The sequence below is a fragment of the Leucoraja erinacea genome, unplaced genomic scaffold (genome assembly GCF_028641065.1).
Source record: "Leucoraja erinacea ecotype New England unplaced genomic scaffold, Leri_hhj_1 Leri_104S, whole genome shotgun sequence".
In the NCBI taxonomy this organism is placed as follows: domain Eukaryota; kingdom Metazoa; phylum Chordata; class Chondrichthyes; order Rajiformes; family Rajidae; genus Leucoraja; species Leucoraja erinaceus.
Genome location: NW_026575286.1, coordinates 124,289 through 152,128, shown reverse-complemented (window position 1 = coordinate 152,128; position 27,840 = coordinate 124,289). Strand labels below are relative to the sequence as shown.

The window sequence follows — 27,840 nt, the reverse complement described above, 5'->3', positions numbered from 1 at the left end:
TTCGACACCACCCACTTCAGTGTCATCTGCAAACTTAATAATCACGCCTTCTACATTCTCATCCAAATCGTTAATGTAAAAGGTTTATAAAGCAGATAAGAAACCAGAGTAAGACCATGCCTTCTCAATGCCATAACTATTTGTCATCATTCAAAATGTCCTAATTCACATTGTACAATTTAATTGCTTCAAAAATAAATCAAAATCAAAGGTGGGTTTTATGACCAAACACTAAAGATACTAGCTCACCAAACTGATATAATCTTAAGATTCAAGATTCAAGAGAGTTTATTGTCATGTGTCCCAGAGAGGACAATGACATTCTTACTTTTGCATCAGCACAACAGAATATAGTAGGCATGAATACAGAACAGATCAGTGCGTCCATATACCATTATATAAATATATGCACACACGAATAAACAGATAAGGTGCAAATAAACAGATAATGGTCTATTAATGTTCAGAGTTTTGTTTCATTTGAGTTTAATAGCCTGATGGCTGTGGGGAAGTGGCTATTTCTGAACCTGGACGTTGGAGTCTTCAGGCTCCTGTACCCTCTGTCTGAAGGTAGCGGGGAGATGAGTGTGTGGCCAGGATGGTGTGGGTCCTTGATGATGCTGCCAGCCTTTTTGAGGCAGCAACTGCGATAGATCTCCTTGATGGTAGGAAGGTCAGAACCGATGATGGATTGGGCAGTGTTTACTACTTTTTGTAGTCTTTTCCGATCCTGGGCGCTCAAGTTGCCGAACCAAGCCACGATGCATTCTCTACTGTGCACCTGTAGAAGTTGGAGAGAGTCCTCCTTGACATAGCGACTTTCCGTAATCTTCTTAGGAAGTAGAGAAAGCTTATTTTTATGCTTTATCTGATGGGATAAATTGCAGACTTGATTTAAAAAAGTTTTGTAACTTTGCTATCATATGTCCCAAATTGAATTGCTGAGATTTTTTTCCTACGTCTCTACAAGTTCCTCTCTCCTTGGGAGGGAGAACTTTTGGTCCACTTTGTTCCTTATTATTCAGTTAATGTTTTGTATTTTACAATCCCTTCATGCAGAGTGCAATAGTGTTATCGGCAGACAGCCAATTGACAATTAGAACACTTTCCTCAGAGACACTTTGGAATCAGGAACCATCATTTAAAATTACAACATCCCAATTTATGATAATTAATCATTTACAGAGTCAAAGCGTTCCTTGCAATCCAAGACACATTCAGGCACAAAGCCTCAGAGGCAGGATGATGCCTCAGAAAACCTTTGCTTTGGTGCTTGTCTCCCTCCTGTGTGCTTTTATTACAAACTGTTCTGGAGCAAAACTGGTGAATAATGGATATCGAGACATTGTTATCGCTGTTAACCCTGGTGTTTTTGATGAAAACCTTATTGAGAGCATTAAGGTAAGGTGCTGACGCTGTGACTGAAGTGAGCTCTTAGCCAAAGCTTTGTGTCCCCACAATGCTATATTTAAAAGCAGGAATTGTTCAGAGGAGGGTGGGCTATTGGGCGGCACGGTGGTGCAGCAGTAGAGTGTCTGCTTTACAGTGCCAGAGACCTGGGTTTGATGGTGACTACTATGCTCTATGTACGTTCTCCCAGTGACTGCGTGGATTTACTCCGGGTGCTCCGGTTTCCTCCCACTCTTAAAGGCATACAGGTTTGTAAGTTAATTGGCTTTGGTAAAGATTGTAAATTGTCCTAGTGTGTAGGATAGCGCTAGTGATTGCTGGTCGGTGTGGACTCGGTAGGTTGTTTCCACACTGTATCGCTAAACTAAACTAAAAAAGAAAAAGGATCATGTTTTGGAAACCCACACCATCTGGTTGCGTTGCAGTGAGGTGTTGAATTTGAATCCTGTGCACTCTTTGCAGGAAATGATGTATGATGCTTCTGCCTACCTACACCTGGCTACCAAACAGCAACTTTATTTCTCAGAAATAAAAATTCTGTTGCCTTATACCTGGACAGTTAATTCCAGCTTGTTTCAAAGATCAACAACTCAATCTTATGCAAAGGTAAGAATGCAGGGGCCTATAAGCAAAACATTTCCTCTCTTCTGCCTCTGTACATTCTCCTGAAAGTTATTGACATGAAGCTAATTTTGTACTTAAATTCTGTAGAAAGTCACAAGAAATTTCTAGTGTGAGATTCTCTTCAATACGATATGTGTGTTTTTACAATACAGGGTACTGGGTTCATAAAGTGTGACATCATACATAAAACTGAAGTTCACAAATAAACTATTTCAACAATTCAGATTAATCAAAAACCCTCACAGCAGCAGTACATGACAGGGAGAGATAGTTCATGAAGTTTGAGAAAATTTGATTAATGACCAAAATTCCTTGTTCCTGAGTTCCTATGCGTTTTTTACACTTTATGTTTGGTATCCACCATAACAACCGTTACATGAAATTTAGAAAGTCATTTGTTTCTAAAGCATGATAGCTGATTTCTTCACTTTTGCTGTTTTTCAAGGTACAAATGTACTTTCTTGCTGTAAACATGGAGTATGTGACCAAATGAGCAATAGTCCTGTTATCTAGTGAAACGTGCATTACACAGTGTCTAAGGGTGAACACCAAAATGAAAGTAGCTCCCGTTTCTTCCAGTATTTCTTTTTTTGTAATTTCTTTCTCATGTTTTGAATAAACTTTGGAAGTAATTGTCCATACATAATAAGAGACTACAGATACATAATTTGATGGAAATATAGCTACTGCAAAATGCTGGTGTTACGCATGTGATGGTGGACACCAAAGATATACTCAAATTTTTGCATGCAGCAGCTTTTACAGAATCTTGATATTAAGGTTGACAAAAATGCTGGAGAAATTCAGCGGGTGAGGCAGCATCTATGGAGCGAAGGAATAGGTGACGTTTCGGGTCAGAACCCTTCTTCAGACTGATATTAAGGTTAATTTCTTCTCGTAATTTCACTATCTATTGAGTTCTTCAAACTAGAAAATGTATTTAGGTATGAGACAGAATGATATTTTACTATTCTAGGAGGGAATTTTGTGCTATTTTGCGCTATACCCACATCCTATCTTGTTTTACTCAGATAGGTACAGAAACAAAATAAAATAACTCGTAGATCAGTGTATCGAATAAGTCGGCTTACTGAAGGCCTTAATAGTATGCACCGAAAACAGTCTGAGAACCCAAAGTGTTCTCTGTGTGCACTGTTTCTATAAACCGACTTGTTCGATAGACTCACCACTGATCTACAAGCTGTTTTATTTTGTGTCTGTTCCTATCTGAGTAAAACCAGATATAGGATCGGGGTATTACACAAAATTCCCTCTTACAATTGGAGTAGCCGGCAGAATACTACACAGATGACCGTCAACAATGTGGCTTCTAATCGGGCATGTTTAATTTTGCCACTCGCAGTTAGAGGAGTAGATTCCATATTGTTGACGGGCGACCGTAAGTGAAAGTATCAAAAGAACAAAATGAAGGAGAGAAATGAAAAAGAAAAATCTACGGGCTGTTTTATTTTGTGTCTGTGTCCATCTGAGTAAGCCAAATACAAGGAAAAATAGGACAAAATTCCTTCCTACACGAAATAATTATACACAAAAGGTCACTGAATGCAACTGGGATCAATGACATACCTTGGACCAAAAAGAGCAATGGTAGCATAGTCTTCTCCTTTGGCAGTGTCTTGAGATCAACAGTGACTTTCTTCCATTTAGGTTAGCTGGCGGCTGAGATGCTCAATTTGGGAACTGCAAACTCTCCTTCAGATAGGCCTGATGCGTGGTTGTGAGATGGTTCAGTCTAGTGTAGCTGGGACATTGTTGGCCGGTGTGGGCGAGTTGAGCCCAAGGACCTGTTTCCACACTGTATCACTCCATGAACCTATGAGAGGATAGGGAAAACAAATTATGATAATAGTTCCTTGAATTTGATATTTCAGCAGAAAGATTAGAATTGAGAAATGGATGGTTCTTCTTGGAAAATACAATTTGAGGGGACATATGATTAAAGAGAACTCTTACATATGTCGACCCAAGCTAACATGCAAGAAAAGACACAAAACACTGGAGTAACTCAGCGGCTCAGGTAACATCTCTGGACAACACGAATAGATGACGCTTTGGGTCAGGATCCGTCTTCAGTCAGGTATCCATGTTCTCCAGATATGCTGCCTGACCCGCTGAGTGACTTCAGTACTTTGTGCCATTCTTTTTGGTAAACCTGCATCTGCAAAATCTCGTCAAGGCATAGCTATTTTGAAGCATTTCTCTCTGACAAGCTAGCATCTGCAGTTCCTTCCTACACATTTTGTCTCTCCACTGCTTAATCTCCTCAAGGTATGCCTACTTTAAAGAAGTTCTCCTCCTCCAATGACGAGTCTGAAGAAGGGTCTCAACCCGAAACGTCACCCATTCTTGCTATCCAGAGATGCTGCCTGTTCCGCTGTGTTACTCCAGCATTTTGTGTCTACCTGCAGTTCTTGGTTTCTAATATGCAAGAGGACCACATGAAAAATCTACACTAGATTGCAAGCATGCATTTACATATTTGTTCTAGATAGTGCATTACTTTGCAAGCTTGTGGATCTTACAGGGAGTTTCACATGGAAACGTGTAATTTTCATACATAGGCAGATGTGATCATTGCTGCACCTTATCTGAAACATCGAGATGCTCCGTACACCCTGCAACCTCGTGGTTGTGGCGAGAAGGGTCGCTACATTCACTTCACCCCAAACTTCATGCTAAACGACACCCTGGCTTCAGCTTATGGCTCAAGAGGTATGTGATTTTAAGTGTTAGCAAGCTGTAGCATATAGAAACATTGAAATTAGGTGCAGGAGTAAGGTCACTCGACCCTTCGAGCCTGCACCGCCATTCAATATGATCATGGCTGATCATCCAACTCAGTATCCTGTACCTGCCTTCTCTCCATACCCCCTGATCCTTTTAGCCACAAGGGTCACATCTAACTCCCTCTTAAATATAACCAATGAACTGGCCTCAACTACCTTCTGTGGCAGAGAATTCCAGAGATTCACCACTCTCTGTGTGAAAAAAGTTTTTCTCATCTCGGTCCTAAAAGATTTCCCCCTGGTCTGAGTATGAGATTATCAAGGCACATAGGGGCAGGAGTTGAGGTTTTAACCCTTTGAACCCGTTCCAACATTCAATAACATGATCGTTGATTCATCCCATTAAAATCTCACCAAAGGAAAATCTATTAATCACAGAATTTGTTGGAAAAGTGGAAAATGTGAGTTTTAACGCAGAGGAGAATCAAGGGATGGAAAGAGGGGAGCACCTCTGATAGGGTGAGGCAAGGGTTCCTTGCTGATAATCTGTTTATGAAGCTTCTGTGGAACCTCCATTCTCTGCAACATAAGCCGATCTTTTATTGCTCCAATTCTGCTGATGGGTTTTCAACCTGAAGTATTAACTGTTTCTCTCTCTCAACAGTTGCTGCCTGACTTGCTAAATATTTCCAGCATTTCTTCTTAGTTCTTTTTTTTGGGGGTTCATTTTATTGTCACGTGTACCAAAGGTACAGTGAAATACACTTTTTGCATATACATTAGATTATTGCATATACATTGCATATACAGTGTGACTATTGGCACACATGAAGACAATCCCTGATTAAGTACCACATGCATGGCAACCTATGGAGCCTACTGAGTCCATTTGTAATAGTCGCCAGTCTTCGGTGCCATTTTACACATTCCAAGCTGCAGCTTGCTATGAAGGCTCGATTGACCCATCACCTCATTCAGTTTGCCAGTGATTGAATTGAATTTAATTGAATTGAATTTTATTTTTGTCATTCAGATCGAAAGGTCTGAAAGAAATTTTGTTGCCTTGCAGTCATACATATAATAAAAATGACAAAAACACACAATAAACACAAGTTTAACATCCACCACAGTAAGTTCACCAGGCACCTCCTCACTGTGATGGAAGGCAAAAGTCTTAAAGTCTGTCTCTTCCTCCCTTGTTCTCCCTCTGCGCCGAGGCGATCCAGGCTTCGGATGTTGTGACCCCGCCGGGCGATGTTAAGTAAGTCAGTCCCGCGGTTGAATCCAAGCGCCGCGAACGGGCCGGTTCAAACTCCACGGCCCGGGGTGGTCGAAGCCGCCGAAGCTGCAGCCCTCCAGTCCAGCGGACGCAGCTGGTGTTGCGGGAGCTCTGGAAAAACAGGTCACCAACCTGTGATTTGTCCTTCTCCTCGCCACTTCTACACTTTTTACTGTCAGCGTGGAAATCCCCAGTGCACAACCGTTGGAACAGAACTTTATTTCATTTAAGCGTCTCAGAAAAGAATTTTATGCCATTGAGTTTATTTTACATTCATGAGAATTGTGCCAATATATAAGTTAATTTAAAATACGATTTACTTTTTACTGGATTGGTTTCATTAGTTTGAGCAAAAGTACTTTTATTTCCATAGGGCAAGCATTCGTTCATGAATGGGCCCATCTTCGATGGGGAGTATTTGATGAATATGATGATTTGACGCCTTTTTATATAACTAGTGATGGTACTGTTGATGCAACAAGGTAGGATTCTCATTGAATATTTTTGTACAGTGTGAAATGACCTCTGAGATTACTGGACAAGGTTACAAAACTCAAGAGCTGCCTGAAATAAAAATGGAAAATCGTGCATATTGAGTATAAAATGATGAGGGGAATAGATATCTTACTCCGAGCAGGGGAATCAACAACAAGAGGACAACAGGTGAGAGGGAAAAGATTTAATAGGGGCAACCTGAGGGGAAGGTAGTTGAGATAATTACATGGATGGGAAAGGTTTAGAGGCATATGGGTCAAACGCGGGCAGGTAGGACTAGCATCGATGAGGCATCTTGGTCAGCATGGGCAAGTTGGATCAAATGGTTTATTTTCATGCCATATAACACTAGGACTCCACAATAATGCTGGAAATATTCAACTGTTCAGTATCTATGGAAAGAGAAATGGAGTTAATGTTTCAGGTGAAAGACTCTTCATCAGAATCTGGAAAGTGAGAAAACAAATGTGTTTGAAGTTGCAGAGAGGGAAGGAGAGGAGGAATATCTCTGAAGATGTGAGGCCAGGGTTGCCTTAGTGACAAGCTGCTTATGAAGGCATCTATGCATCTAGTTGATAGATTAGTGAGATAAACTAAAGAGAGAAACAGAGACAGAGAAAACAAATGTACAGACATATAAAAGCTGTATTTTGTGGGCCAGTACTGCGGCAGAGAAGAATGCTGGAAACACCCGACAGATCAGGCGGGGAGAGAAAAGCTGATTTTATATTAAAGATGGATAAGCTATAGCAGAACTGGCAGTTCCGATACAGACTGTAAATATTAAATTTGAGTCCAGAAGGCTGCAGTGTGCCAGAGTGAAGATGATATGTTGTTACTTAATTTTGCATTGTGTCTCACTATAACAGTACAGAAAGCAAGTGTAGGGAGGAGTGACACAAAATGCTGGAGTAACTGAGCGGGTCGGCAGCATCCCTGTAGAATATGGATGGGTAACGTTTCAGGTCGGGATCGTTCTTCGGACTGATTCAGACTGAGGGAGGAGTGTAGTTTATCACTCTAATTGGGTGGCAGGTATATGGAACAAACTGTCAGGTACAATTATAATGCTTAAAAACCATTTGGATAAGTACATTGAATAGAGGGAGAAGGGCTACGTTGCAGAAAACTAAATTAAACAAAAATAGACGTGAGCATGAACAAGTCGGGCCGAAGTGCCTGTTTCCATGCTGTACGGCTATGTGGTTGCAGACGGATTGGAAAGAGTGGAATTGAGATGGCGTAATCACAGTGATAAGCACACTGGATATCCACCAAGTGTTCACAGGAGTGGAAGGCAACCTCATCCCCATTACACAGCTACATACCTTCACCAGTTAAAAGCTGTCCAGGGTCTGACCTCCCCAGAGGAGCATGGGTGAAGCTCAACAGACTTTGTACTCCCTTTGGCCCACACAGAACAGCGATCCCCACACATTAACACTACCCAACAAACAATAGGGACAATTTTATATTTATATCAAGCCAATTAACCTACAAACTTGTACATCCTTGGAGTGTGGGAGGAAACCGAAGATCTCGGAGAAAACCCGCGCAGGTCACGGGGAGAACATACAAACTCCGTAAAGACAACACCCATAGTCAGGACTGAACCCGGATCTCTGGCGCTGTAAGGCAGTAGCTCTATTGCTACTCCACTGTGCTGAAAGGGGAGGTGAGGGAAAAATATGGCTTTTGGTGGAATCTCATGAAGGTGATAGAAATTATGAAGGGTGATTCATAGAATGCAGAAGATGGTGGGATTTACGGTAAGGAACTGGGGTACTTTTAGAAATGTTTTACAATTATTGAAATGTATTGAACTTTATAAGTCCACACAATTAAGTTGGAAAGTTAACCAGGTGGTGCCATTTATTATATCATAGAAACAAATTAACTTGCACCTCCTTTTATACATTTCTGGTTTATTTATTATGGCAGAAGGAGGAAAATTGAAGATAGCTACTCAGACAATTTGTGGAGCACTCCCTCAGTACTGAATTGAAACTTTAGCAGAGGTTTCTCTGTTACTGAATTAAAATATTATTTTGCAGATGCTCGAAAGAAATAAGAGGGAAGATAGCTGATTGTACGGGCACTTCCTGTACACCTTGCAACATAGATCCCAACACTAGGCTGCCTAAAGGCAATTGTCAATTCTTCCCAGAGATGGATCAGAGTTCATCATCTTCGATAATGTACGTGCAGGGTCTGACAAATGTAAGTGGAGTTGAAGTTATATTTTCTCAAACATTTGTTTCTCTCTCTATAGTTCTATGTTCTGTTGTGCTGAAGCAAAGCAAGAATTTCATTGTCCCATCACGGACACATGACAATAAACTCTCTTGAATCTTGAGTTCCTTTGTATCGTTTCCAGAACTCATAGAATTTTGGAATCCGACTAGTTTCACTGTCCTTCTGATTAATTTTACTGTTTGTATGCCTCGTTGTCACCTTCCCCATAGCCAGCAATAAACCATTTTACATTTCCATGACCATTGTCTACTTTGATCTATCATTTTCATACCTTCCATATCTCGTCTCCCACTTCCCTGACTCTCAATCTGAAGCGTCTCGACCCGAAATGTCACCCATTCTTTTTCTCCAGAGATGCTGCCTGTCCCACTGAGTTACTCCTGCATCTTGTGTCTATCTTTGGAATGATGGAGTCAAACAGCACAGACACAGGCTCTTTCGCCCACTTGAATCTAGGATCTACTGAATCTCATGACAGAAAGCAAAGAACAAACAACACTTAGCTGAGCTAGACACCTTATGTCATGTTTATTCCACAAGCCCCTTTTACTTACATTCTCACCAATCATAACCCATGTGCAGATAAGGCGAATTAGTGCGTCTGACCTTGGAGTTGTTATTGGGCTCTTGTGGCTGGGCCTTCCCGTGAGGCTGCTGGCGAGTCGCCAGTGGTGACAGGCTGTATGCAAAACCAACGTGGGCATGAAGGCGCCACAGCTCCCCCCACAGCCACCGAGTCATACAAGGTGGCGACAATCTGGCTTTGTCCTGCTGCATACCGGTCTGGCGGGTTGATTTTATGGCCTGAACTTGTTTGGTATTGTAGTGTGGGAAGTTTTTGGCAGAAAGTGTTGGGTTCTCGTGACTTCGCCGGTTCAGTGGTTGAGGTAGTCGGTTGGTTCTCGACATATGCTGGCAGTTTTTCCGTTCCAATTGATCACAAAACTCTTGGGTAGGCGTTGGATGACTTGGAAAGGGCCATCGTATGCTTGCTGAAGAGGTCGGAGGACGGCGTCTTGTTGGGCCTAAACATGCATGCAGCATTGGAGGTCAGCAGGCACGTAGACCATTGTAGGTGTTCGCCGTGTCGGTGTTGGCCTGAGATGCTGCATAGTTTGCCGTAATTGATCGACATACGTGCTTGGATCATAAGATCTGTCTTTGGGGATTGGTTTTACAAAATTCGCCGGCAGCTTCGGGGTTGTGCCGTAAACAATTTCCGCCGATGAACATCCTAGGTCTGCCGTCACCGCTGTATGAATGCCAAGCAGAACCAGAGGCAACCGTCACTCCAGTGCGACGCGTCTCCTCCGGCTGCTAGAGCGGCTTTCAACTGGTGATGGAACATTTCAATCAGGCCGTTCGCTTGTGGGTGATAAGCAGTCGTTCAAATCCGGTTCGTACTCAAGAGGTCGGTTAGTGTTTGAAACAGCACAGACTCGAATTGCAGTCCTTGGTCTGTTGTGATCGTACTTGGGACCTCAAAGACCAAAATCCATCGGTCAACAAAAGCGGGGGTTATTCTTTCCGCTGAAATGTTGATGACTGGGGTAGCATCTTGTCTTCACAAGTGAGCAGATATGTGTATTGTCTTGACAATGGGAGTGGGCCGACAAAGTCCAGGAGGCACGTGCTAGAAACGGGTCGGTACAGGAAACTCACCGAATTGGGTCCTAGTGTGCCTGGAGATCTTGGATTGTTGACACGGTAGACAAGTCTTCGCCCATAATCCAATGTCACACTTGATGAAAGGCCAGATGAAACATTTGGAGACTAGTTTTATCGTAGTCTTCTTGCCCGGATGTGATAAGTTGTGCAGCACGCTGAAAACTTCTCGATGCATCGGCCTAGGCACAAACGACCTTGGTTTACCAGTGGAAGTGTCACATATGATGGTTTCTCTCATGTCACCGATAAGTACAGTACATCTTCCAATTTTAGGGCTGTATGCGTCTAGCGTCAATGGATAAGATTGGGATCAATGCTGCGCGCGAGCCATGGCATAAAAAACGATGAATGTGGCCGCATTCAGAGCATCCACCTCCAGTTTTGATAGGGCGTTGGCCAGCAGATTTGCTTTTCCGTGACACTTAGCTGAGCCAGCCACCTTGTGTCACGTTTATTCCAGAAGCCCTTTTTATCTACATTCTCACCAATCATAACCTGTGTGCAGCTGGCCAATTAGTGCATCTGACTTGAGTTGCTATTGAGCTCTTGCGGCTGGACCTGTTCATGCGGCTGCTGGCAAGTCGCCAGCGGTGACAAGGTGCAAAACAAACGTGGGCGTGAAGGTGCCACAAGTCCACGTCGATCAGCAAACACACATTTTGTTCTAATCTTAACTAATCCCATTTTATTTTCACCCACATTTCTCCTCATGTCAGAGGTGTCTATACTCAGAAAGTAAAAAAAAGTTTAGAAGGGATCTGAGGAAGTATTAATTCACCCAGAGGTTGCTTAAGAGTCTGGAATGTACAGCCAGAGTGGATGGTGGAAGGGGAGACACATCCAACTTTTAAGAAGCTATTGCTAAGTGTGATTAGTACAGATGGGTTATCGATACTTGGCATGGATATGTTGGCCAAAGGGATAGTATCTGTGCTGTATATATTTTTGACTATAAAAAAAAAGTAGGGACGAATGTTTAACTTTGTGCTGAAGCCTAAATTGTGTATTGAGAATCTGTTATAAAACCTACTCAATTTTCATTTTTATTTTATTCATGCCTCGTCTAAAGTCTTGATGTATTAATAATATATTATGTGTATAGTTTACCATAATGTTTTTTTCCTTGTGTGTTTGGCATCGTTCCTAAAATCCATGATATTTATTTCCATTATCCAGGCGGATAAATTTTGTGATGACAAGACTCACAATGCTGAAGTGCCCAACTCACAGAACAGAATATGCAATTACAGGAGCATTTGGGATATGATCAGCAAGTCGGAGGATTTCAAAAACAGTTCCTCACCCCACACTGGATCCGTCATCCCAACGTTCACGTTTCTTCAGGCCAAGCACCGTGTTGTTTGCTTAGTCCTTGATGTCTCAGCAAGCATGGGGTTGGTAAGGTCTTTCTCAATATACATTTCATAGAATAGTTTTTCACACCAAAACTGACCTGCAATAACTAATATTGAATTCTTCTTGTCAGTAACTTTCGTTCCCAAAACTTTCACGCCCAGTTTATGCAGAATGCATTTTATAATCAAGCGGAACTTTTCGTTTAGAAATTAATAGAAGATTGCATTTTATAGCAAGGAAACAGAACTGGTGTGAATAACAGTGGACTTGGTGGGCAAAAGGGCCTGTTTCCATGCTGTATCTCTAAACCATTGCCTGTCCATTCCCTCCAGAGATGCTGCCTGACCCACTGAGCTCCTCCAGCACTTTGTGTTTTGCTGAAGATTCCAGCATCTGCAGTTCCTTGTCTCTACAAAGAAGTGACTGATTTTTGTGACCATCACCTTGTACATTGAAACTTATGTTCTTGTTCATAGGAGAATCGTATAAATAAGCTCCAACAAGCAGCCAAAGTATTCTTACTCCAGATCATTGAAGATGGCTCGCACGTCGGAATAGTTAGTTTTCATTCTGCTGCATTTACTGACTCAAAGCTGAAATTAATTGATGGTGATGATGCCAGGAATGAACTTGTACAACTGCTGCCCACAACAGCCAGTGGGGGAAGAAATATCTGCATAGGAGTTAGGTCTGGATTTGCGGTAAGATTTTCAATAATTCAACTGAATAAAAGATTTTCAATAATTCATTAGTTTTAGGCATTCCATTTCACTGCATTGCTAGCATTGAATGGGGGGGGTGGGCAGCAGAGTTGCACAGCTAATAGAGCTGCTGCGTCATAGTGCCAGAGACCTGGGTTCGATCCTGACCTTGGGTGCTGTCTGTGTGGAGTTTGCACGTTCTCCCTTTGACCGCGTGGGTTTTTTTCCAGGTGCTTTTCCAGATTTTCCTTCCACACGCCAAAGTTGTGCGGGTGTGTAGATAAATTGGCCTCTCTACCCCGAGTTATCTATAGACAATGTGGACTTGGTGGGCTGAAGGGACTATTTCCATTCTGTATCTCTAAACTAAACTAAACAAAACTAAACGCAAATGTAGAATTGCTATACAAGGAAGTAAAAATAGTAAAACACATGGACCCCCCCCTATCACCTAATCTGAAGTCTGAACTCTGAAGGAAAGTGCCGACTTGAAATGTTGTCTACCTATTCCCTCCACAGGTGCTGCCTGACCTGCTGAGTTACTGCAACACTTTGTGTTTCGCAGAATCCATTGTTCAAGATTAAAAGCCCAGAGTGCTGGAATTACTCAGCAGGGGTTACGCAGCAACTGTGGGGAGAGAAACAAAAATAATATTTTCAGATCAATAATGAATGGCCCACTCTGTTTCTCCCTCCACAGGTCACAGGGTATATTAGACAATTAAGCAAACTTAGTATGTTTCTTCTGAAAGTAAAACCTGAATATATTAGAGGTACTTTGCTCAGTGTGGAGAGAAAATGTAGAGAGAAACAAAAGTTAATTTAGACTGGCGACCTTTTATGTACCGACCTGAAAAGTCACCCATCCTTTTTCTCCACAGATGCTACCTGACCCGCTGAGTGACTCCAGCACTTTGTGTCAATCTTTGGTATAAAGTAGCATCTGCAGTTCTTTGTTTCTAGGTTTGAGGAAATCTTTTGTGTTTCCTACTCTTATGATCCGATGTTCCTAATTGATTGCTTCGTAGGTACTTCGTGCAGATGATGGTTCTACAAGTGGTGATGAAATCATATTGGTGGTTCTTGGTGAGGACAATGGAATAAACGGTTGCTTTGCAGAGGTGGAGCAAAGTGGAGCCATAATCCACACCATAGCAATAGGGCAAAATGCGACTGAAGAACTAGAGCAGCTCTCCATTATGACAGGTAATTGTTATTGATCTCCTCTGCAATTCTTGTTCCAAGTTCTGTAGCACAGGTATTAAAGCCCTGTCCCACGGTACGAGTTCATTCCAAGAGCTCTTCCAGTTTAAAAAAAATCAAAGTCGTGGTAAGCACGGAGAATGAATGTAGCCGGTACTTTGCAGCTCGGGGACGTCTCTTAGCGGCTCGTAACGCTAACAGCAGGTACTCGGGAAGACTCGCAAACGGCAGGTAAGCACGGGAAGACTCGTGAAGATTTTTCAACATGTAAATCTCCGAGTTCGAATCAGGGCAAACTCGGGAGAGATCTTGGAATGAACTCGTACCATGGGACAGGGCTAGTAGTGGGTTTACAATGAAGAATGCTTAGCCATGGAATAACATTATGGAAACTTCCAATTTTTCTCTGTTTGGTAGGCTTGGCACAAATCTAATCAAACATCCATATTGTTGGTCAACAACTAGGCTAAGCTCTCCCAGTCATTGGATAAACACTTGGATCTCTGGGGAATAGAAATGGAATGCCTCAGTAAGTAGGTACATTCCAAGAAATGCAAGTTGGTAGGTTAATTACCGACTGTAAATTGCTCCGAATGCCCTAGCTTAAAAGGCAATTAGGAGAATTGTAATGAAGTTAATGGGTACGAGAAAAAGAAGAAATAATTGGGAAATAAGTAGGAGAATGCAGTTGCTCCTGAGAACTAGCATTGATGAGATGAATGGCCTCAATATGTACCAAATGAAATTATTTTCCTACCTTGACTAATGCATGTTAGTGATTCTTGTACATGGACCCCAGGAAACTTATAGACATGCACTCTTTCTTGCTTTTCACCATTGCAAGATGACTCAAACCTGCGGCAGCCTTAAGAAGGCATCATTTATCATTAGGGATCCCCACTATTCAGGTCATGCGCTCTTCTCACCGCTACCATCGGGCAGGAGATATACACCAGAAAGTTCCGGAACTAGTTTACTACAACTATCATGTTCTGCAGAACCCTAATCCTATTTTAGCAACAGAACCCTATGGACCACGTCTTGCACTGGCCTGGTATATTTTTTCATGTCTTATTTTTGTTTTGTACAGTTTCTTCCACCGTCCTGTGAAATTTGCATGAATAATGTACAATTTATGCTTAATTTATGATTTTTACCGTTGTTTGAGCCTATGGGCCTGAGATTTTCATTGTACCTGTACCTCACCATACTTCAGCAGCACAGTGGTGCCGAGGTAGAATTGCTACCTTACTGTGCCTGAGACCCGGTTTGATCCTGACTACTGGTGCTATCTGTGTGGAGTCTGTATGTTCTCCCTGTGACCTTCTGGGCTTTCTCCGGGTGCTCTGGTTTCCTTCCACATTCCAAAGCCGTGTAGGTTTGTAGGTTAATTGGATTCTGTAAAATTGTAAATTGTCCCTCGAGTGTAGGAGTTAGCATATGGGGAGTGATCGATGGTCGGCGCAGACTTGGTGGGCTAAAGGGCCTGTTTCCGCGCTGTATCTCTTAAGTCTAAAGTCTTGTGCATATGATAAAAATCTCAACTTGACCATTATGGAACAAAGTTTTAGCTAAATTCAAATTTATAATTATTAATTAAATTTATTAAATTCAATTTAGCTAAATTCCACTTAAAAAAAGTAGGTGCAGGGATTCTAAATGTATGCATTGATAGCTCACACATAATGGCATTGGCAAGGAAAATTAGTTTCTGCACTACTAGGAGCATGTAGGTTTGTTTTATTGTGCAAATACTGGAAGTATCATAAGCTGTCTGCAATGTATCTGGTTAAAATTTCAGATATAAATATCCATAATATTTGACACCAAGATTCTATATGTCACTGTAAAAGTAAGAGTCATGTCTATAAATTCACAATAATGAAAAAAATAACATTGTTTATTCATCCACAGGATAACTGGCAAAAATAATATTTATAGCTCATAACTCACGGCTGTTAAGAAGCTGGCACTGAATTTCTACAGTCCATGAAACCTAAAAGTCGGAAATGGCTGAACTGCCCTTTATGCCTGCTCCGTCTTCATTAAATTCATAGCTGATCCTGTGAACTAAGCATATTTCCCGGCTTCATTATCCCAGGAACACTAAAACCCTATCCCATATTAGTCTGATTATATGCAATGAGTCCTTAGCCTACTGAGATAATGACTTCCAAATATTTACTATCTCCATGTAAAAAATTGTATTTTTTAATCCCTAAATGGCTGACCCTTTATCCTTAGACTACACACCTCTTTTCAGGTTCAGCTGTGAAAGAAATCAATCTCAACAGCTCTCCCCGTCAATAGCACTCAAAAACGTACACAATACAGTTAGGCTCAGAAGATAAACACAAAAAGCTGCAGTAACTCAGTGGGTCAGACAGCATCTCTGGAAAAATGGAATAGGTGATGTTTCGGGTTGACGTTCAGTCTAAAGAAGTCTCGACCCAAAACAGCACCTATTCCTTTTCTCCAGGGATGCTGTCTAACCCACTGAGTTACTCCAGCTTTTTGTGTCTATCTTTGGTTTAAACCAGTATCTGCAGTTCTTTCCTACACGTTTAGGTTCAGTTTTTTGTCACGTGTACCGAGGTACAGTGAAAAGCTTTTGTCAGATTAAAGACAATACATGTGTACAACCGAGCCATTTACAGCGTATGGTCACTTGATAAGGGAATAATATTTAGTGCAAGGTAAAGCCAGTAAACTCCAACCAAGGATAGTCTGCAGGTCACCAATGAGGTAGATGGGAGTCACAAGATGTTGACCCAATAACAATGAAGCATGGCAATATATTTCCAGGATTGTATGTTATCTGGAGGAAGGGTGCTCTATGTACCTACTATTGCCTTTCCTGGTGATGACCATTGAGGACTCAAAATAGCTTTTGTGGTACATTTTGTGGATAGACCACAAAGTAGTGACTGTTAGATGGTGGTGGAAAGAATGAAGGTTTTAAGTGGCATAGAAAATGCCAATCAAGTAGCAGATAATATTTCATTATACTCCTAACTTGGGTCTTCTAGGTGGATGAAAAGTAGATGAGTCACTTGCCACAGGATGTCGTTTCTACAACCAACTAGGGTTAAAACCTGGGCCGTGCAGGAAGGAACTGCAGATGCTAGTTCAAACCACAGATAGACACTGTAAAGAGGAGTCATCAACACACTGTGTCTTTACTACTATTTATTGATAATACACAAACGTTACTGCCCTAGCTGTACGTGGTCTGTCACAGGAGCTAGAGAGCGATCAATGGGTGGGGAGGTTGCAATTATACTTCTGATATGGGGAGTGGTTAGTAGTGGTGAGGTCACTATATTAAAGGTACATGCACATGTCATCTACATCCTTCCCCTTGGAAACAAAAGCAATACAGTAGTGACAGGGAGACCACGTCTCATGCGCTACGAGCAGGTAAGCAAACAGTTAAACAACAGATGAGCAAACAGCTAAGCAAATTCACCATAGCGGACAGGCGGCTTAACCAGCCGCCCGGACCGGGTACGCAGCTCGCCATCTCCTCCCACTGCAGGAAGAGCAGGGGCTGGAGCGGTGACCGAACCGGGGATCCAGGAGGAGAAAGAGTAGGCGGAGTCAGAGGAGGGGATGCAGGCGCAGCCGGTGGACGGGCAGGGGAACGAAGGCTGCCAGGCGGAGAGCGGGGCTGGAAGAGCTGAGATGGCAGGGACCGATGCATACGTGGGGCGGCAGGCAGTGTGGCGGACAACGGAGGGGAGAAAGGGTCGGCAGGCGGTGTAAAACCTGGGCTATAATGTATAAATAGTTTTACTTCCAAGTAATTTTTTCAATGGTCAAAGTTCATAAACTCATAGTATCTGCTTCTGGTTTAATTTTCAGTTACCTCTGGCCATTGGTATTATCTATGTTGATTTATAAAGTTTGTTCATTCTGCAGGAGGTTTACAGTTTGCAGCAGCTGATAATTTGGATTCAAATGGATTAATTGATGCATTCAGTGCATTGGTCGCAACAAACGGTGACATTAATCATCAGCCAATCCAGGTTTGATTGCTTTTCAGATACTTCTTTTCCAATCATTATTCTTGCTCACTGATTGCCGCAATGTAAACTAACAATTCCATTTGTTTGGTCTCAGCTTGAAAGTTCAGGAACAAGGATCGACAACGGCACATGGATGAATGGCACGGTTGTTTTTGATAAGACTGTTGGAAATGACACCATGTTTGTGGTTACTTGGGATGCTCAGACTCCTATTGTGATTGTACGTAACCCTAGTGGAAAAACATACAACCACGATGACTTCAGGATAAATCAAACAGAACACACAGCCCATCTTAAGATTCAAGGCACTGCACAGGTATGGACCAAAATGCATGATATATTTGACCTAACAAATCTTCTGAATAAATACCAACAGATCAAAGATATGAAAGTCCTGAGCATATTTGGCAATAATTGTTTGAAAATTTTTAATCATTCACCTCAAAGACGCAGTCTAATGGCAAAGTTCACTCCTGTTACATTTCCCCACCCTACCACCTCAGAAATTAGTTTGATACCGCACCAGTTATTTAATTATTAATTGTCTTCTAATATTTTTCACCTTCAAAGATAAAACAGTGAATGATCTGTAAAGGTGGAGCCTAAGCTTTGCTAAGCTGTCAAAGACTTCTTTTAAAAAAAAAGTGCTGGAGTAACTCTGCGGGTCGGGCAGCATCTCTGCAGAACATGGATAGGTGACAGTTTGGGTTTGAAGAAGCCGAAAACAAAGGCTGGAGTGGATGTGGAGAGAATGTTTCCAGCCTAGGACCAGGGGGCGCTGCCTCAGAATAAAAGGACGTATCTTTACAATGGAGATGAGAAGGAATTTCTTTAGTCAGCGGGTGGTGAATCTGGAGAAACAATACCTCATATTTCACTTGAGTAGCTTACAAGTGTGAACATCGAATTCTATAAGTTTAAGTAATATCCCCCACCCCTCTTTCGTGTGCCCCTCGTCCCAAGTACACATGCAATTCTCCCCATTATCTCGCCACACGTTCCCTCCATTCTTGCCCACTGACCCTTTCCGCCAACATCCCTCCCTCTAGCTTAACATCACACTCCTCTTCTTTCCTCATCATACATCCTTCTGTCTCATTTTCAAGTCTAGCCTTCCTAAACTAACTCCACCCTACTGCCAAACAAATCCTCCTCACCTGTATCTGCCCACCACCTGCCAGCTTTTTCCTGGCCCCACCTCCATTTTCCAGCTTTCTCCCTCTTACTACAATCAGTCTGAAGAATGGTACCAATTCAAAATGTCGCCTGTCCATTCCCTCCACAAATGTTGCCCGATCCTCAGAGTTATTCCGTTTAAGAAAGAACTGCAAATGCTGGAAAAATCGAAGGTAGACAAAAAGCTGGAGAAACTCAGCGGGTGAGGCAGCATCTATGGAGCGAAGGAATGGGTGACGTTTCGAGTCGAGACCCGAAACGTCACCCATTTCTTCACTCCATAGATGCTGCCTCACCCGCTGAGTTTCTCCAGCTTTTTGTCTGCCTCCAAGTTATTCTAGTGCTTTGTGTTTTGCTCATGACAATTAATTCATTTAAGGTTGCTTGATTACACTCAGAAACATTTCTCATGGCATTTTCTGGATAGTAATTAGGAGTAAGTGTTGCAGCCATTCCTTCTCTCCTGATATGCAATATGGATAATAATTCAAGTCCACAGAGGCAAGAAACTGAATTTGTGACTTTGCTAGTGTATAGAAAGATTTTAGAGGGGGCTCCTTGATGTATAAATAATCAATGTTTGTTTCCCAGACTGGAAATTGGATCTACAACATCCTGAATCATGGAATCAAACAGTTTGTAACAACCTCTGTTACATCACGAGCAGCAGACGCAGAAATTCCCCCAGTGAATGTCAATGTATACATGAACAAAAAAGACATCATGAGCCCAATCATTATCTACGTGGAGGTTACTCATGGATTTCTACCAGTCCTGCATGCCAATGTGACAGCTATTATTGAACGTCCCAGTGGTCCTCCGATTAAACAGAAGCTTTATGACGATGGCTTAGGTAGGATACGTAGAATGTCCTCGTGAAGGAGCAAGTGTACCGTGGTGTACCATTATTAGAAATATGTGTAATGTGGTTGCATCTAATTCTGGTCCCCTTTCCGTAAAAATATATTAAAGAAATTGGAGGAAGACTCAACGATGCGTGTTAGGTTCAGATGTCCTTTGCCCGTTTCAATGGTAAGCCAAACAAATCAGAACCTTCACTTGACTTTTTCCACATCTCAACCAAAATAGCGACGGTGGATCCAGGGGTGATAACTCTCCGGGAATTCCCGTATTACCAGCTCTCATTGGGACTGGGGCAAGAACGTCCCTTCTCGGTGTGTTCCTCTTTCATCTCATGGAAGTGGGGTTGGATTACCCGAGCGTTCAGATCAAAAATGACCATGAGGAGCAAAAATTGTTGTCTCAACTCCACCAAGGGTGGATGGGGACAGCCACTGGTCCTTGTTGAGGGGAGAAGATACATACCACACGTGGATACACTCTGCATTCCACCTATGCTATACAACCCTCATCACTAACCCATAACCATCCAATGTCCACTTGGCTTACCTTTTCGAAATTACAGGATCAGCCATTGCCAAGGAAGCAGAGAAGGTTCCAGTGTCATTCCCAGGTTCCATGTCTAGCTGAGTACCATGAATTCCATGTCAGGTGCTTTGCTGTGTAGTGCTGCAGCCTGCAGGAATCACATGATTGGGATGAACACCCTGCAAGGTCTAATTTAGTTGGGTTTTTTTAAAGCTCTTCCAACACTATCCCTTGCATCAACAGCCAGCAGCAATCTTTATTAAATTCAACAAATGCTACCCCATAACATTAATATAAGTTTCTCCTCCTCTTTTATCCCTTCAGGTGCTGATGTGAACAGCGATGATGGTATTTACTCCAAGTATTTCCTCATGTTAAATGGAGCTGGAAGATATAGTGTTAATGTGCATGTACAGGGAGAGGAAAGGATCGCACAAGTGGCACTCAGAAGAGGAGGGCATGCTCCACAGTACACAAAAAATGGTAATAAACATTTGACAATGTCATTGCAGCAATCAGGGTTTAAAACCAAAGTGAACTACTGATCTTAGCTGCTATGGAACATATTGTTGTAAATTCTTCTTAGTGAATGGGGGAAAGAATGGTAAAATGGTATAATATAGGATTTGTGTGAACGGAACGTTGATGGTTGCTATGGACTCAATGGGCCGAAGGGCCTGTTTCCATTCTGTATTTTTGAATGATTCAAATGTATTCTATTAGCTAAATCTCTGTTTACTCACTTAACCTTACTATATCCCTTGGTATCCTCTATACAATTGGCTCTCCTACCTTTCTTTGGTCAAATTTGGTCAACTAAGCAATGCTCAACAATCTTACCTGATCTGATTTTTGCCCTCAAGTCCATTTTCCTGACCATTCCCCAAAAAAGGATAATTCCTAAAATTCATGACGAAATCCTTTCTTATTTCATTTTTGGATGGACTCCTATCCTGAATCTATACTTTCCAATTCAAGCCTCTCCCAGCAGGGAAACACTCTTAAAGAAGGTACTTTGGTCAAGCCCTCTCAGAATTCTGTATATTCCAGTAAAATCTGTCATTCTTCCAAATTTCAAACAACATAAGTAGGTATGTTACAAAACTTACCTTCAGCGGCGCTGCAGTTCTGCCACTGGCCATGTGCGCGACTTTGGCGCCTTTTGGGGGGGAGATTAAAATGTCATTTTCTCCTGCGTGTCCGAGATATTTCCTCGGGCAACTCCTGATGCTGAAAAATCGTTCCCACTGCCGTTCTCGGCAGTTTCAAAAAAAAAAAAAAAAAAAAAAAAAAAAATGCGCAAAAATTTAATTGCTGGAGTAAAATAAAAATCTACTTCTAATGCCGTCAACGCAGACAACGAGACGGATCTCACGTACGGGACAAAACATAAGGTAAGTTGTTTATTTTACATATAAACTTACTTCTTAGGATTACTTTAATCAAAATTTCATCGGCGAAAATGTGATTAAGTAAATATACGAACCGGCAGTGTTTTTACTGCCGATATGGGGTTTAAATTCACTGCAACCGCAATGTTCCAAACGATCGCGTTCCACAAAATCTCACTCGCAAGATGATTTAAATGGCCATTAATTTACGGGAATTAAACACTAAATTCCTTCCATTTGGCCTATAAATTCATGACAATGAGATTTAAAAATCATGTTATATTGTGAATGCTTGCGTGAATGTTATTTGGACACTTAGGCTATTTAAAAATGTTAAGAAATGGATAGATGTTTAGATCTAATAATTGAATTTTGTAATTAGCTACAATTAGGTAACTAACTAATTATATGCTTTAATTTCAGGTCATCCATGTAAGATTGTTTCATATTTGTTTCAGAATGTATCAATCTATAATAACTGAAAATTACATTCAGTTCTCTTAATTTTTAAGAACGTTATGGGCTTTTGACTGTCCTCGATCACAGCTTTTGAATCAAGTCAACGGAAAAGCAATAGGGAACAAGATGCTAATTGGCCATAACATTTTTAATAATGAAGATGTGAAAGTGAATTAGGTGTCAAATTAAACTTCTGTTTATGCTTTATCTGATGGGATAAATTGCAGACTTGATTTTTTAAATCTCAAAATTTTGTAACATTGCTAACAAAAGCCCATTCTGTTGTTTTTTCTCTCGCCAAAATCAACTCATTCAATCGAAGACCCAATCTCGTGAACATTTATGCCATCAGTTCTAAGGCAACTATATACTTCCGTAAATAAGTTCACAACTATATTCTGTGCATCGGAGGTGGTCTTAGCGGGACCCTAAGCGTTTACTCCAACAATCTTCCAAACTTAATTTGTGTTCTTAATTACTTTGTTACATCTTTGTATGCTTTTCTTCAAAATGGATAATCTATTTTTTTTTCATCTGCCACATTTCCCTTCAAATAATCCACCTATATATCTCGCGAGCTCTTGGCATCCTCCTTATAGCTCACTTTTCTACCTATCTTTGTATCAGTCATAGATTGAGTTATAGAATTATGAAGCATGGAAACGGGTCTTTCAGCACAACTTGTCCATGCCAATTTCTTACCAAAATCTTGTACAATTGTGATCTAATGTCCTGATTTCTATACTCAATACCCTGACTATACATTTTATTGTACCAATTGGTATATGTGACAAATAAATGTATCTTGTATACCCAATACCCTGACAGATTAAGGCCAACATACCAAAATATTTTGTTACCACCCTTATTACTTGGGACATCACTTTCAGGGAACTATGTACCAGTACTCCATGATCCCTCTGGTCTATAAAGTTGACTACATTGCACATGGCTCATTCATCTAGGTCATTAATGTAAACTATAAATACTTGAGAGCCTTGTACTGATCTCCAAGGCATCTGGTTTGTTCCAGCTTTCCAAGATGAAAATGACCTGTTTGGTTGACTCATGTTCTCAATTTCTATTCCCTGTGACTTTGATAAGTTACCTGTAAGTTTATGTCGCAAATCTTAATGATGTGTACCTTATTTTTTTCATATAGGAAATATCCAAACACATTCAGCAAATCTTCCAAACAAGGAGGGTCTTGTGGCTCAATTAGGAGGCTTCCAAAGGGTCAAATCAGGAGGAACAATTTTAGTCCCCTCAGAAGCACTCAGTATTGACTTCAGACCATGTAAAATCACAGATCTTCAAGCAACAATAGTTAAAAATAGAATTAAGCTGGAATGGACAGCGCCAGGAGGAGACTATGATCAAGGCAAAGGTAAATGGTTCTGATTTTAAACTAAGTAATCTTTGTAGTTTCTCTAACGTTCATAAGATACCAGATTCAGATTCAACTTTAATTGTCATTGTCAGTGTACAGTACATAGACAACAAAATGCAGTAATCCAGTCAGTAATCTAGCTGTTCTTCCCTCCAAGTGCCTTCATCACTAAATACTGTTGCAACACAGAGAAGCAATGAGTGAGGTGAAAGCAAATTCAACGCTAGCATTTATATCAAGAGAACTGGAATACAAAAACAAAGATGTAATGCTGAGGCTTTATAAGGTGCTGGTCAGGCCACTTTTGGAGTACTGTGAGCAAATTTGGGCCCCATATCTGAGGATGGATATGCTTGCTCTGGAGAAGGTCCAGAGGATGTTTACAAGAATGATTCAAGGAATAAGTGGGTTAAGCATATGGTGAGCGTTTGACAGCACTGGGCCTGTACTCGCTGGAGTTTAGAAGGTTGAGGGGGGGGGATTTAAATGAAACTTACATAATAATGAAAGGCATAGAGTGGAAAGGATGTTTCCACTTGTGGGAGAGTCAGTGGTCATAGACTTAAAGAGTGCTCGTCAGAAAGGAGGTGAGGAGGAGCTTCTTAAGTCAGAGGGTAGTTAATCTGTGGCACTCATTGGCACTTAGGGCTGCGGAGGCCAAGTGAGTTAATATTTCTACAGCAGAGACAGACAAATTGTTGATTAGAATGGATGTCAAGGGTTCTGGGGAGAAGGCAGGAAAATGGGATTAAGAGGCAGAGATCAGCCATGACTCGATGGACCAAATGACCTAATTCTACACCTATAACTTGTGAACAATTCTAAAAGGGCTGGCAACATTTTAAAAAACAATTATTGACATGGATTGATACTCCTGGTGAGACACCTAGTGCAGTGATGGCAAGTCAAGCTTTGGCGGGGTATGAGTTGGGAGCGAGGAACTATTGGCGAGGAGTATCAATATCCATTTTATTGCGACAATTTTTAGGTGCAGGATGTGATTAGTGGATCTATTATGACGAGGGCAGAAAAAGCACAAGAAAATAAACAAATACAATGCAATTATTCTAAATACAAGCTGCCGTTGGAGTGCAGGATTAACTCAGCTGGTCAGGCAGCATCTCTAGAGGATACGGATAGGCAACGTTTCTGGTGTCCTCAGAGATGCTGACCTTCCCCACGGCATAACATTCAGTCCAGAGCTTTGGGAGATGTTGAACGTGAGGTGCATGTTGGTCTAGATAGCCAGAAAGTTTCTTATTTAACTATTTAATAGTGGTTTCTCATTAAAAGTATACGTGCATGCCTTTTTGCTGTCTGTAAAGGATCGCTACTCATCGTCTCATTTGAATAAGTAATCTCTCTGGTAATGTAATGCACAAAACTGTCAGCTTAAGACCATGTTCTCAAATCCTGGAAAGGGGGCTGAATTTGCAATGCCTCGGGCAGGGCCAGCCTTAAAGGTGCGGGGCCCAATTGGGAACAAATTTCATAGAAATATATAATTATAAATGAGTCATATTCAGGCTGGTGCCGTAAATACTCAGGGTAGGCAGTCAGGCTTTTAAAAAATCTTAAACCACGCATGCGCAGATTGTTCTGTCCGTAAACAGAAAAATAAAGAAAGTAACAATTCAATTTGCCCAAGGCTTCCAAATGTCCTTCTTTCTGAATAACTGAATGGGCAGGGGGGTGGAGGGTGATGGCAGGTGGAGAGATGGTGGGGAATACGGGAGCACACCGGGACAAGTTGAATCAGTTGTGATCTTATTGAATAACAATACTAGTTCAAGGGACCAATTGGGGGGAGTGTTCCTTTCACAGCATGTGGTGAGTCTGGTCAGTGGTAATGTTGCGGGGAGGGCAGGAGCATTGAGAAGGGGTCGGGGATCATGCCAGTGACCCACTCACTCACCGCTGCCACGGCGCTCTGGACACGGAGCCACAGCATTGTGGCTGGAGAGGGAAGCAGCACATGTGGTTACGAGCGGCCGTCGGGACCGGACAGCGGAACCGACTGCCATCTCAGCGCCTTCTGCTGGCCTGCTCACCTGTGGAAATTATCTCTGAATAGTGAGGGGACCCAGCTCAAGAGCAAAGATCATAGAGCGGAGTGGGTCAGTGGGTGATGGATAACAGGACAGTGGGCAGTGGAGCTTACTCCTGTGTCAGCACGAACAAGGGACCAATTGAGGTTACTTACATTGACATAGCTCCACCACCCGCTGTCCTGTTATCCATTGCCTGCAGACCCACTCGAGCTGGATGCTAGCATGATCCCCGACCCCCTCCTTCACAACGCTCCTGCGCTCCCCGCAAATTTACCCCTGGCCAGACTATCCGCACGCTGTAAAAGGAACTCTCTCCCCCGCCCCCCTCCCCCGGCAGCACTGTCTTTTTACAGCCACTTCCCACTTTTCAGCCGCTTCCCATCAGCTGCTAGCAATGAGGGATAGACTTGGCTCTCCTTCATTGCAGCAACATTGTTCTTGATGCTATAAACCCCATAAAAGTTTTTTATTTAACTGAAATTGAAGATAGACAAAAGCTGAGGTAGCTCAGCAGGACAGGCAGCGCAGCGCCTCTGGAGAGAATACCCTTCTTCAGACTGAACTGAAATCTAGTCGGTGACAGTACTTGTGATTGTCTGAAGGGTCTCGACCTGAAACCCTACCCTCTCCCCAGAGCCTCTACAGAACCTGCAATGTGGTGTTACATATATACTGCAATCAGGGATGGAAATAGGTTTTAGGAACTGGGGGTACGCTAAGGTCCGTGAGGCTGAGGTTGGGAAGGAAGGGGGTGGGGGGTAGACGCTATAAGCCCCGCTATGAGAAACTTTATTTAGCTCCGAAATTGACGATAGACAAAAGCTGGAGTAACTCCGCAGGACAGGCAGCGCAGCGACTCTGGAGAGAAGACCCTTCCATTAATTAGGCAGTTAAACTGAGATGGCAATTTGGCAGTTTGTGGGATGATAGGCTCCTGAGTAGTCTTGATGCATGAACTCAAAGTTCTCAATTGATGCTCTCATATTCCGCAGTCAAAGACCACAGATTCTCAGTGGGGTGTGCCAAGTTATCATTATCCATTTTTGAAAGTGGCCTGTACTTTTATTTATACTGGGTATTCCATTATTTCCTTAATCTTTTAGCTTCGCACTATGAAATGAGGATGAGTGACAACCTGCTGCAACTTCGAGACAACTTCTTCAATGTTAATCTGGTTAATTTGACCAGTATGAAACCACGATCATTTGGTTCCAGAGAAACAGCCACAATTGTTCTCGAACATAGAGAACTGCAAAACGGGGCAACTCTGTATTTTGCTGTCCGTGCATATGATGAAAATCAGCGGGTTTCTGAAATGTCAAATGTGGCCAAAGCTTCTGTCTTTGTACCTTTAATTGAGCACCCAAATGATGTTAACATATCAGTGATAGTTTCAATTGTAACCATTGCTATATTTATTGTATGCTTGATTATTTTGATCACAAATTGTGTTCTGAATAGTGTTAGCCAAAAGAGAATTTTGGCAGATGAAGAGTAATAAATTAAAATCTAACGCAAAAGTTAACAGACCTAATTAAAGAGATTTAAAATGGTAATAAAACCAAATTATACACCAATGGGTTTGGAGGGGAAGGTTCAAAGGCAGTTTTCTTGCTATTTGTTGTAACTTCAGTACTTTACCCATGCATATCCTAGGACGATGTTATAAGATGTACTTAAATACTTTCTAGGTTTCATTGACTTTAGAGTTATAACATAATTTAACACGGAATCAGGCCATTTGATCCAACTCTTCCATGCCAACCACAATGTTCCTCTACGCTACGCTATTCCCATTTGCTTGCATATCCCTCTCATCTTACCTATCCGTGTGCCTGTCCAAATGTTGATATAGTACCTGCCTCAGCCTCATCCTCATTCCATATGTGTATTTTTTACAATACTGGAGAGATTTTAGCACAGAACATTAAAAATGTAATATCTTCACTGTTTCAAGTAGTATGGTATTAATTTTTTCAAGGATTGTTACTCAATTGTGCAAGAGATAGTAGATAAAGTCATTAGGAATAAAATTAATTCCCTGATTCAACCAGTTTATAACTCAAAAATATTAATTTTTAGGACACCAAAAATGTGACATGCTTTGACACAATGAAATAAAGAGGCAATTTCTGCATTAATTTCATTATAATTCAAAACATTTTCAAGTTTGCTGCTTTGCAGAGATGCATGTTTCACAATAATATGCAAAACTTT

General features: G+C 41.7%; 1 protein-coding gene and 1 long non-coding RNA gene across 3 annotated transcripts in view; one reads left to right on the top strand and one right to left on the bottom strand.

Annotated features, from left to right (window-relative positions):
- LOC129715176 (calcium-activated chloride channel regulator 1-like) lies at window positions 1–27,791 on the top strand. The gene is made up of 14 exons (XM_055665044.1): window positions 1–1,401; window positions 1,873–2,016; window positions 4,617–4,767; window positions 6,434–6,542; window positions 8,610–8,775; window positions 11,656–11,877; window positions 12,312–12,536; window positions 13,565–13,742; window positions 17,661–17,767; window positions 17,862–18,083; window positions 19,535–19,796; window positions 20,657–20,815; window positions 23,345–23,569; window positions 26,727–27,791. The coding sequence occupies exons 1-14, from the start codon at window positions 1,054–1,056 to the stop codon at window positions 27,119–27,121; spliced, it is 2,913 nt and encodes a 970-aa protein (XP_055521019.1). The 5' UTR covers window positions 1–1,053; the 3' UTR covers window positions 27,122–27,791.
- The window catches only part of LOC129715179 (uncharacterized), a 28,463-nt gene continuing 4,097 nt past the window's right edge, over window positions 3,475–27,840 (bottom strand). For both annotated transcript variants that reach the window (XR_008726450.1, XR_008726451.1), the window contains exons 2-3: window positions 11,783–11,932; window positions 3,475–3,868 (exon numbers count right to left, since the gene is read on the bottom strand). This is a non-coding gene — a long non-coding RNA (uncharacterized LOC129715179). The remainder of the gene's footprint in view (window positions 3,869–11,782; window positions 11,933–27,840) is intronic.

What these genes read in the sequence shown, in the direction of transcription:
- LOC129715176 (XM_055665044.1), top strand. Translation starts at nt 1,054, where the DNA reads ATGCAGAGTGCAATAGTGTTATCGGCAGACAGCCAATTGACAATTAGA. An exon ending in TTCAGCTTATGGCTCAAGAG is followed by an intron (nt 4,768 to 6,433) that starts GTATGTGATTTT and finishes TTATTTCCATAG; the next exon opens with GGCAAGCATTCGTTCATGAA. An exon ending in TCTCAGCAAGCATGGGGTTG is followed by an intron (nt 11,878 to 12,311) that starts GTAAGGTCTTTC and finishes TCTTGTTCATAG; the next exon opens with GAGAATCGTATAAATAAGCT.